At 44.9% G+C, this 11350-nt stretch overlaps 3 protein-coding genes across 4 annotated transcripts in view; all 3 read left to right on the top strand.

Moving 5' to 3' along the window:
* Positions 1 to 159: 159 nt before the first annotated feature.
* On the top strand, positions 160 to 1904 carry LOC120455568 (tryptophan 2,3-dioxygenase). 2 transcript variants are annotated; one of them, XM_039641932.1, is made up of 6 exons: positions 160 to 304; positions 384 to 544; positions 604 to 737; positions 793 to 1399; positions 1499 to 1592; positions 1678 to 1904. In XM_039641932.1, the coding sequence occupies exons 1-6, from the start codon at positions 279 to 281 to the stop codon at positions 1793 to 1795; spliced, it is 1140 nt and encodes a 379-aa protein (XP_039497866.1). In that variant the 5' UTR covers positions 160 to 278; the 3' UTR covers positions 1796 to 1904. The 2 variants fall into 2 exon arrangements, with proteins under 2 accessions (XP_039497866.1, XP_039497864.1); XM_039641930.1 differs by lacking the exon at positions 160 to 304 and having other exon boundaries at positions 311 to 544.
* A 1587-nt stretch (positions 1905 to 3491) lies between these two features.
* On the top strand, positions 3492 to 5709 carry LOC120456592 (poly(U)-specific endoribonuclease homolog). The gene is made up of 4 exons (XM_039643502.1): positions 3492 to 3676; positions 3754 to 4804; positions 4863 to 5292; positions 5384 to 5709. The coding sequence occupies exons 1-4, from the start codon at positions 3610 to 3612 to the stop codon at positions 5615 to 5617; spliced, it is 1782 nt and encodes a 593-aa protein (XP_039499436.1). The 5' UTR covers positions 3492 to 3609; the 3' UTR covers positions 5618 to 5709.
* A 731-nt stretch (positions 5710 to 6440) lies between these two features.
* LOC120455420 (unconventional myosin-XV) overlaps positions 6441 to 11350 on the top strand; it is a 29689-nt gene continuing 24779 nt past the window's right edge. The window contains exon 1 of the mRNA XM_039641569.2: positions 6441 to 6961. The gene's annotated coding sequence lies outside the window, so the exon portion shown is untranslated. The remainder of the gene's footprint in view (positions 6962 to 11350) is intronic.

Genomic DNA, 11350 nt, shown 5'->3' with positions numbered 1-11350 from the left:
AGACTCCCTTCCTGCCTTTCCCTTTACGAAAATATTTGTGTGCGTCGCACTTTCACCTCCAGTGATTGATAATTCCCAGCCTATCTTCTAGTGCCCATTGCCCATTGGCCATTGCCCATCGCCCAGATCGCCGACTGTGCAATCAGTCGGAACTGGAGCTCTCACTTCGCTCTGTTATCGGTTCGCTGGGGTCTCATCTGCGGTCCGCTGGCGGAGATCAGTTTGCCAGCATCCGCCGCTCGAGGAGCCACGATCTGAGCTGAGCTGAGCTGAGCACCATGAGCTGTCCCTATGCAGGAAACGGGTGAGCACCAGCACGTGCTGTCCATGCCAGTCGACCCAGTCGACCCAGTCGTTCCATCAATTCAAACCCATCCATCCAGAAACGAGCACGATGACTCGGCGGTGCCATTAACCACGGAAGTGGGCAAAATCTATGGAGAGTACCTGATGTTGGACAAACTGCTGGATGCCCAGTGTATGCTCTCCGAGGAGGACAAGCGACCTGTCCATGATGAGCATCTGTTCATAATCACTCACCAGGGTGAGTAGCACTGGAGCTAGATGAATGCACTCAATGACATTCATGTGCATTCTCCACAGCCTACGAGCTTTGGTTCAAGCAGATCATCTTCGAGTTCGACTCCATACGGGACATGTTGGATGCGGAGGTCATCGATGAGACCAAGACGCTGGAGATTGTCAAGCGACTGCACCGAGTGGTTCTGATACTAAAAGTGGGTTCTTTCTGGCTCTCCTATCAACGCCGTTTTTATAAAATCCTTTGCACAGCTTCTGGTGGACCAAGTGCCCATTTTGGAGACCATGACCCCGCTAGACTTCATGGACTTCCGCAAGTATCTGGCCCCCGCATCCGGTTTCCAGTCGCTGCAGTTCCGTTTGATCGAGAACAAGTTGGGAGTGCTCACTGAGCAGCGGGTGAGGTATAACCAGAAGTACTCGGATGTCTTTAGCGACGAGGAGGCGCGGAATTCGATCCGCAACTCGGAGAAAGATCCATCACTGCTGGAGCTGGTGCAGCGTTGGCTGGAGAGGACACCTGGCCTGGAGGAGAGTGGCTTCAACTTTTGGGCCAAGTTCCAGGAGAGCGTCGATCGATTTCTGGCGGCACAGGTGCAGAGCGCCATGGAGGAGCCCGTGGAGAAGGCCAAAAACTATCGCCTGATGGACATCGAGAAGCGACGCGAAGTGTACCGCTCCATCTTCGATCCGGCGGTGCACGATGCCCTGGTGCGACGTGGGGATCGCCGTTTCAGCCATCGAGCCCTCCAGGGCGCCATCATGATCACCTTCTACAGGGACGAGCCCAGGTTCAGCCAGCCCCACCAGCTGCTCACCCTGCTGATGGACATCGACTCGCTAATAACCAAGTGGAGATGTAAGTATTGCATGTTTCATCCTCCTTCATACATGCATACATATATTTTCATCTTGACGTCTTGGTATATACATATATTACTTTCTATTTACGCCACAGACAATCACGTGATCATGGTGCAACGCATGATTGGATCCCAACAGTTGGGCACTGGTGGCTCGTCCGGATACCAATATCTGCGCTCCACTCTCAGGTGAACATTGCAGATATCAATATATATATCTTCGATTGGGGATCAGTGAACTCCAACCGCTCAACGCTCTTTGTTTTGATTTCAGTGATCGCTACAAGGTGTTTCTGGATCTGTTCAACCTGTCCACTTTCCTGATTCCCCGCGAGGCGATTCCGCCGCTGGATGAGACCATTCGCAAGAAACTGATCAACAAAAGTGTCTGACAATCGGCAGTGGATCCCATTGGTCTGTGATTGGCTATGATTTCTTTGTTCTACTTACTGTTTCTCGTTCTGTTGTAATAAAATTACTTGTTTAGTCTTTGTTACTTCATGTGGTGTGTTCATTTTTTATATCTAATTCTAATTTGCATGGCTAGAATCAATAGTGCATTTGCATATTCTATGGGAATGTAAGTCAGCAGCCTAAAAGTAGATCATACATCTTCTGGTTGTCTTTCTCGCTCTTTTCCATTTGTTCGTCAGCAAATTAAATTATATATATATTTTTAAATGGCACCGCTTGTCAGAGTAGAGAGCAAAAAAAAAGAGGATTGCAATTACAAAATGCTAAAATGCTAGTTATAAAATGTGTACAATGGCAAAGCATTACAATTACACATGGATTTTATAACGGAATACAATTTTGAGGAACCAAAACGAATTTTCGAAATTATAATAACATAATAATAAACTCATTTTCTAATTCGTACCATTAATAGCTGCATATGTAGTTTAGGTAAAACAATGCAGTTATACTATAATAAAATTCTTATAACCTCCATTATTGAACGATCAGAGCTCGAAGTGCTTTGTCATTTCCAACATTTATTTTGAGCCCCACTTCAAAACCACATTAATCATATCAAATCGTAATAATTGAATAGCTAGCATTTTAAATAGATCATATGTACATAGGTGGCTTATCGTCTTCTCAGCGTTCAATTTTCAGTTTTGCAATTGGGACTTGTTTGCTCAAATAGAGCACACAAAAACATAACCTTTGCCAGTGGCCTTTCCCTGCGGCGATAAGCCTCAGATTTAAGCACTGAGTTTTCAGTTTTCAGTTTCATTATTATTAATTAGAATGGGATGGCGAGCTAGGCCATTTCGCTCTCTCTCCTTCACGAGCAGTGTAATTAATTTGGTTTGTGGAATTAAATCGGCATCGGCATAGAGCCGTCTTCCCGGGGAAGGGTCAGGGAAAGCAACCAGGTCAGAATAGAATACTACAGAACAATACCAAATTCCAAGGCATTATGCAAGCTTAATTCGCTTTAATCGCTTACGTGAGCCATTTCCGAAGGCAAATACAATTTCGGACTACCCCTCCTCATTTGCGACTATTTTTGCCTATTTTTGTCCGCTCAGGTCAGGTCTTTTTTGTTCGACAATTAGCGCTCTGCCCAGGTAATTATGCACCATAACCCTCGAGCAGCCCCTGCTGAAGCAGGTCCCTTCAGAACTCGGCATCTGCAACTGAAATTGCATCTGAATTTCGGTGCTACAGCTCTGAAGACTAAAGTACTTAAAACTTAATACTTAAAATCAATACTGACTTTCGTACACACAGTAAACATTTTTGTTAGAATTACTTTAAAGTGTTTCAAAAGTAATTGCTTTAGCTGAATGCGAAGTCTTTAGTTTTCTCTTGCCATTCAAGAAGTCATCAAATTATGTGAACTCAGCCTTGTGAAATGTTTTTATTTCAGATGAGACACTTATTTCTTCGCAACACAAATAGCCCATGGAACTGGCTGTAGGGTACCTGTATAGAGGCAAAACCCACGCCGCCGACGATCGCGTCGTAAGCTCATTAATAAATCCAAAAAAAAAATCCAAAAACAGCAGCAGCTACAACAGCAACATCAGCTGCGATCGCGAAGATCAGGCGGCTGGCGGCGAACTGGAGTCTCTGGTCAGTCAGTCGCTTGCCGAGTCTCCGTTCAGTTGGTCGCGCAGTCTTGGGAACTTGAATAAGTCGAAATTGAAAGACGAATCGTAGTACGCCAAGGCAAAGTGCTAATAAATCGAGCAAAATGCGCTGCCTGGCATTGAGCGCAGTGTTTTTGTGCCTGGCTCTTGCCGGCCACTTTCATTTGTCAGGTAGGCGAAATGGCGAAAACCATTTGGGCAACAGGTAGTAGTCATAACGTTATATTCCGAACCATAATCCCCGCTAGATGCGTACAAGAATGAGGTACAGATCACACCGGATCCGCTAGACGCCGTGGAGACGACGACCAAGAAGTCCAGCTGGTTTGGTGGATTCAAGAAGTTCTTTGGCAGTGATGGCACCACAACTACCACCAGCACGATTGCTCCACCGGTGGTCACCAGTCCCAAATCGGCGGTGGTTACGCCCACGGCAGCCAACAAGCCACCGCCACTGGTCATCTCGCATGCACCACTGATGCCGCTGGGACCGCGACCCGATACACCGGGATCCTCACCTTTCGGAGCTTCCCAAAATCCGCAGACGCCGCCCCAGTGGCCATCGAGCACCAGGGCAACGCCATCACAGCAGCCATCACACCAGCCATCACACCAACCATCACAGCAGCCATCACAGCAGCCACCTCTGCCCGGATTCGCCTCCTATCGGCCACAGAAACCGCAGCCGAATAGCTACGATCTAAGCTACGGTGGTGGACCACAACCAACGCCAGGAACAGGACGTCCAGGTTTCGGACTCGTCACTACGACCAGCACGACCACAGCGAAGCCCGTCACCAGCACCACAGGTAAGACGCCGCAGCAGAAGGAGGATTTCCCGGCGCTGCCAGGACCGCGAAGGCCATCCCAAAAGGAGGACTTCCCAGCTCTGCCCGGACCCAAAACTCCGCCAGGCTCGCCTACGCCCACGCCGGGCTCTCCATCGGCTTGGCAATCGCCGTTGCCAACGCCCCAGCATCCTGTGCATCCGCCCACCAAGGCTACGTCGGCGGCCACGCCTACGCCGACACCAACGCCTTCGTCCTCTTCCTCGGCAGCGCCCACTCCCGCCCACGGAGTGTCGGTGGAACCGCACAAGGTCGGAGGTGGGGGCGGCGGCACAACCACTGTGCGACCCGGCTTCCAGTCGTCGGGCAACTCGGTGGCCACCGATGACGAGATCCGCCAGCTGACGGAGCAACTGTACACCAAGGAGAGCAACAGCCAGATCGGAAACATTCGGGTGAATCTGCAGGGACGCACGCGTTCCATTGACAGCGCCGATGAGGCACCCAATCCGTAAGTAATCCATAGTTACATAAATCCTTAAAATCCTGTCGTTACTTTTTCTCCAAAGACTTTTGAGTGTGGACGCGAAGGCCCTGGAATCGCCGACGATCGTGAAGATGCGACTGCTGTTCAACAACTACGAGCAGGACACCCAGGTCAACGAGCATGTGACGCCCAACGAGCGCAAGGAGGAGAACGACTTCCTGGACGCAGTGATGGCCACGCCGGTGATGCGTCAGGCCATGCTCTTCCTGCAGCAGAAGGGAGTGGTCGGTCCCGATCCGAAGACCCACCGCGATCTGGTCAAGGAGCTGTGGTTCACACAGTACTCCCGCGGTCAGGGCAAGATCGGCAGTTCCGGCTTCGAGCACGTCTTTGTCCACGAGGTGAAGCAGGGCACCATCATCGGATTCCACAACTGGGTCTATATTGGCGATGAGGAAAAGGACGGTCGCTTTGACTACAAGGGTTACATGAAGGAGCAGGATATTGGCACGGTAAGTGGTCCTTTGTGTTGGATGTGTCAGTATGATCAGGCAATCTGAAACGAATGGAAATGAGTTAAACTAATTTCGTAATCCTTTGCAGAAGGGCAAAATCGTCAAGATCCGCTTCTCGCATCAGGGACTCAACAAGCCGGTGAACACTGTGTTCGTGGGCACCTCTCCGGAACTGGAGCTCGCCCTGTACACCGTCTGCTTCCAGCTACGGCCGGATCGCACCTGTCCAGTGTCCTTGGGCAATAGCAAGTTCGGCATCGTCACCTATTCGTGGCGCTACCGGGGAAAGAACCTCATTGGCAGCGCCTATCCGGAGATTTAGGGCAGCGATCAACGATCGCGCCTCTCGTAGTCATCGTAGAATTTTTTTTCTGTCGCTCTTATGAATAAAGTTAATGTTTGAAAATTATACAAGTAGTTTGTTACGTTTCATTTTAAATACGCGGGTTTTTTAATCAGTTCGCTGCACTGCTTGCAAAGCTATCGATGCCAAAATGACTATCGAATTTGTTGACTTTCATAGCAGTCAGCTTTGCCTTTCAAAACAAAACCGGTAATGTAATATAAGTATTCTATTATGTAAATATGTGTGAAATGTATTGCCATTTTTTTTCTTTCAAAAATTTCATTTTAAAAAGAAACAATTATTAAGTATTTTTAATAATATTATCAAATTGGCCACACTGCCGGCAATTGAAAAATGAACTTGCGTGAGATGAAAAACCTGTTTTCAGCCGGAAAGCGCGGCTCTTTGTCAGCTTTTGAGCTCTCTCTCTCGCTTAGAGTTGTCAAAAGTACTTTAAATATCGTAGTTTTTTATTATGGAAAATGTTTATTTGTTGCTATTGTTAAGATTATACCTTGTGAATAGATATCATATATTTGAGAGGGTTTTTAAATTTCCTAAATTTCGAACAACCATAAAGTAAGTAAGTAAGTAAATGACTGCGTTATTTTTGACAACCTATAATATCCACCTATAAATATCAATAGATGAATGTCATTGGCAACCCTGCACTTGCACTCTCTCGCTCTCTCGTCGCTCTCTCCGTCTCTCTCTCTGTGGGCAACAAGTGATCTGTGTTGACCATAGTTCCATTGGACTTCCAGTGGTTTCGGCCATTTCAGTTGCTGTTTGACTGCCGGAGAAGTTTGTTGAGCATTTTTTTTGGTGCGCGGCGTGCCACGGATTATAGCCACAACTATACAAATACCTATGTACATACTGAGCGGTCAAATTAAGTTTTGTTTTTTTTTTTCGTTACCCAACTCGCAAGTGCCGTGCAATTATTTGTTCCAATTCTGATCAACGAAATTGAAAAGCGTCGACACTTTTTTGACAAACAACGCAACAAGCAAATCGGCGTAAAAAATAGAAAAAAAACAAATATTAAGAATCACAAACAACGAAGCAGCGAGAAAGAGGGAAGAGAAGAGAAGAGAGTATCGGAAGACACTGCGGATGAAATGTAGCAGAATTCTTCCTCTTCTAATGTTCTGTGTGCGGTGACGAAGTGACGCCAAAAGAAACCAAGCGAAAGAAGACAGAAGGGGGACAGAAGGAGAAAGACGACAGCAGAAGAAAGAGCTCAAAAAACATAAAACACAAACTCACACGCTGGCAGAACAGAACGGTTATCTGAAACGCAAGGCAACAACAAAGCAAGTAAGTCACGCTCAAAAGAGAGAGCGAGAGAGAGCGAAAATAGCAGTAACCTTTTTCTCACTCTCTCGGAATTCAAATCAGAATCTCAATCTGAATCTGAATCTAAATATCAGAAGAATGTCAATAAAACCAGGATTGCCAGGCGCCATTAAAAGATCGTTCTTATTGAACTATCTTCATTGGCATTGTCGTTTTGAAGGGCTTTCAAAATCATCTCGGTTCTTAAAGGATTTGTTTGTTAGCAGAGCAGCTTTAGATTTTGTAAATTCTTCAATTATCTTCGAGCTATGTAGAATTAAAATTCTTATAACGAAAGAAATCATTTATAATCTGAGAATATCTGAAACTATTCAGATCTATAAGTTCAGAAAGATTGAAAGGATTTTTTACTTGTTGAATGTTAAAAACTCCCCAATGAAATCATACACGCTTATTACCAAAAAAACTGTATTCACAATCAGTCAATCAATTAATCAGACTGCCCAATGTCAATGCCAATAGCAACAATGTTCTCTCAGTTCTCTGAGTTTGAGCCACCCCCATCATGGCTAATTATAGAGGTAATAGAGTTTCGGCATTGCGGTGAGCTCATCGAAGATGCATTCGATTTCAAGCCAATTGCACGTGTGCAACCATGAACTTTTTGAATTCCAGATCCAGATGCCAACAGATATTAAGACCTGTTCTCGTCTCCAAAGGCGATCGATTTCAATTTGTGTAACGGCACCTGGGCAGCCCCATCCTACGATTTTCCGTTTTTCCGATTCTCGATCCGATGCAGTTGCAGTTGCATAAGCTCGTCCTAACGGTACTCGAGTGGTTCTCGATGCTATATTTCGGTTTCTTTTTTAACGATCCCTACGATCGGTTCGTCCGTCTCGTTTCTTGTTTTGTATCGCTTTTTGGCTTTGGCTTTGGCTTTCGTTTGGTTTCGATCGGCGACGTTTTGGCAAATCATGGCAAGCCAAAAGAAGCCAAGAACGCTGCGCTGCCAACGGTATACGATCGCAAACAGTTAGGCGTGCAAAAAGCCAGAAAAAAAAATCAAGAAAAAAATCGACGCAAATGCTATAAAACAAAAAAAAATTGGTGGTGGAGCAAAAGAAAACTGGTTCCGGCCATCGAAGAATGCCGCAGTGGCCACTTGGCCAGCTCCGAATGTCTCTGTGTGTTGGAGTATATCCATGTGTGCGTTTGTGTCGGTGTATGCGTGCCACTTCCGTACAACAACGCCCTGAACCCCCCACCTCCCCCATTTTATTCCCCTTCTTAGTTGTCCTCTCTCCCGAGTTCGCGTTCGTTGCCTGAGTCTTTTGTTTTCCCAGCTCATTGCCGTGTTTTCTTATCGCTGGCATAGCCCTATACTTTATTCCTTGGCGGAGGGTGACTTTATTAGGGTTCCACTGTTGCATCGCCAAGAGGGTCAGCGTTAAGAATTTATCAAGGTCTTTGGCCAAAAGCCATAGTTCAGTGATTTTATGGGAGAACGATTTTGGAACGGGTTTTATACGGTGCCATGTGACTGGAGCATTTCTCTATTTTAAACGATAGTAAAACACTGAGAAATCTCTATTTAATCCCTTGACTGTCAATGGGTTAACAAGAGTATCTGGTAGTCCTAGAGCAAACTTTTCCCACTTTGCTATCGATAATTATTTTTTGCTTTTCGCTTTCGTGCTCATTTTCATGCTGGGGACGCTGGCAAAGCAAAAAGCGAGCCACAAATGCTAAAAATGCATAACAAAAGCCAAAGCAAACACCACCACCACCGATGCCAGCTCACACAATCACTCACATTCATGCTAATGCGACAAAGATGTTAATTGACTTTTACTTTATTTAAACAAAATAGTCACAGCCAACACAGGCAGCAACAAGAAAAACGATCTCCGATCTCCATTGAGTGAAATTTTTAATTTACGTTTTTTATTAATTTATTTTCGTGCGGTTTTCGCGGCAAATTCCCGCATATTCGTCATCAGCTTGGACAGATACTTCTTTTGTTGTCGTCATCGATTTCGTTTTTTGATCGAAACCCTACACACTGTTATTAACTTTTAATCGATTTGGATGATGCGATAATTGGAGGCATCCAAAATCAATTTCGCCTGGGAACTTTTGTTTAGTTTTGACTAAATGAAATCGAAAAGACGGCGTTTAATTTTTGTGGGTTAAGTTTTGAGTTCGGTTTGAGAAAGTCGCGTAATGGAAGTTAAGCAAATGAACTTTATTTGTAGAAAATATGTATAGTTTGCCGAATGGAGTTGGTAATAGATTGGATTTTCGGTGTTGTTCTGTTTTTTGCCAACGAAATATGGCTTGTACCATCTACCAAACCAATATCTGTTAACCTACATACACGTATGGCGCCCCTGGAGTCGAAGCCCCATCTTTGGCAGCGGCACCTCCGTAAGATTTGCGTTTGAAGTATTGCAGTACCTTTTTGGCCGCGAACCGCCTTGCCTCACATTCCGCAACGCCTCCAAGACGCAGCTGTTTCCCAGCTCCAGGGCGCCCACTTCCAATTCGCCTCCGTAGTGGCACACCGAAAAAAATCACCAAAATAGCCCTAATCAAACTACAGCTAAAGAAGTTTAAAGTTTGCGTATAATATTCGAGTAACAAGAAGCAATGGAATTTTAGAATGTATGTATTTTGATATGAATATGATGATATGAAAGTTAATTAAATTATGTGGTATTTTTTCTCAGTGTGCATGGTGTCCCTCGTTGCAGCAACCAATGTTGCGGGTGCGGCAGCCACGCATAGACGCAAAACGATTGCAAAAAGCAAATCGAGCGGCACTCCTTCGGCTGACACCAACGATTTGATTCGATTTCAGTTGAGTTGAGCTGAATCGAGTTGATTGTTAGAATACTTTATGCACCGCCACTTTCAATTGTCTCCGGCATGGACTTTTGAAAATTTCCCTTTTTGTTTTCTGCATGCATAAAGTTATCTGCTGTATTGTGGGCTTGTCTTTCTCTGTGTGTGTGTGCATGTGTGTGTTGTTTGTGATCGATGAGCAAAAGCTGGCAACATGGCGCGCTTTTTTCTGTTTTTTTTTTCATTTTTACCAAAGGTTTATTGGCCTTTTGGCTTACTCTCTGCACGCGCCTGTGTGTATGTGTCGCCATTTTAGCTCGAACTTGGCTTATAGCATTTGGCTTGACTCTGGTTTTGGTTTTGGTTTTGGTTTTGGTTTTGGCCCTGGTGCTAGTGAAATCGTGCGCCGACTTCAACTTCTTGCTAAATATTTCTTCTTTCTACATGAAATTTTCTATTTGTCCAACCCGAAATAAAAAAAAAAAACGAGCAAACGAAGAGTGAGCAACAGCAGCAGGGCAATTAAGCCGCTTACTGCAACAACAGCAAAATAATATATGACTAGTCACTCCCTAGACAAGCCTAGTCAAGAGCGGTGAGTGCGTGCTGTTGTTGACTGTTTTTGGCCGAAGCTTTTAGCCAATAAGTCAAACTGTCAGTCAGCCAGTCGCAGCCAGACGTTGTTGACGTCGCCGTTGGGTTTAATTGAAATGGCAAGGCCCGGGGGGAGAATGGTAGGACTGCAGTCCAAATTGAATTAGCCAGGTATTTTTCAGCGAAGTCACTGGCCAGCGGATTGCAGATTATCGCGCGGATGTTCCCCCTCGATTTTTAACCAGATACGGAGAGGTAATTTTCTGTAGCCCAGATTGGTATGCCAGATCCAATTTGGGAATCTGTGCGAGTCCAGAAACCGAAAGCTTGCCGGCCATTAAATTGGATTTGGTCTTTTTGAGCCCATATCGTTCATCAGCTCCAGTTTATAGGTATAAATTATTCTTGTTTGAACATTTTCAATTATTTAATGTAGATCTTGTGAACCAAACACATGTGGATTTAACAATAATTAATTGTTCATTATCATTATCTTTCAATCAACAATACACGCACCCAAAACGAAAGCCACTTGCATATCGAATAGCAATAGACTTAAATAAAATAAAAACAGTAAACAATAAACAATAAATAATGCATAATTGCTGCGAGCAAATAGCGAATGTGTTAAGTGGGTAACAAAAACGCAACTTGAAAGTAAACCGAAATTAATTGCAGCTCGAATTGCAAATTGCAGTTCGTCAAACCGACTCAATTAAAACAAAATCGAAATCGTAAACGAAAACGTAAACGTAAACGTAAAATCAAACAGTCAGAGCAACATAATTAAAGATCGTATTTGGCTGTGCGTGTGCGAGATGTTGAGGTGTTGTTTAGATAAAAAAAAAACAAAAGAAAAAACACTCTATCGAGTTTCACTTCGTGGCAGCCTAAGCCGCACCTCCTGCCCCCCTCCGCTCCCTGATTTTCACCTAGCCACTTGTTTTTTTTTTTTTGTAGGGCCATTCC

Source organism: Drosophila santomea, chromosome X (genome assembly GCF_016746245.2).
Source record: "Drosophila santomea strain STO CAGO 1482 chromosome X, Prin_Dsan_1.1, whole genome shotgun sequence".
Classification (NCBI taxonomy): Eukaryota; Metazoa; Arthropoda; class Insecta; order Diptera; family Drosophilidae; genus Drosophila; species Drosophila santomea.
This window is presented reverse-complemented; position numbering and strand designations above follow the sequence as displayed.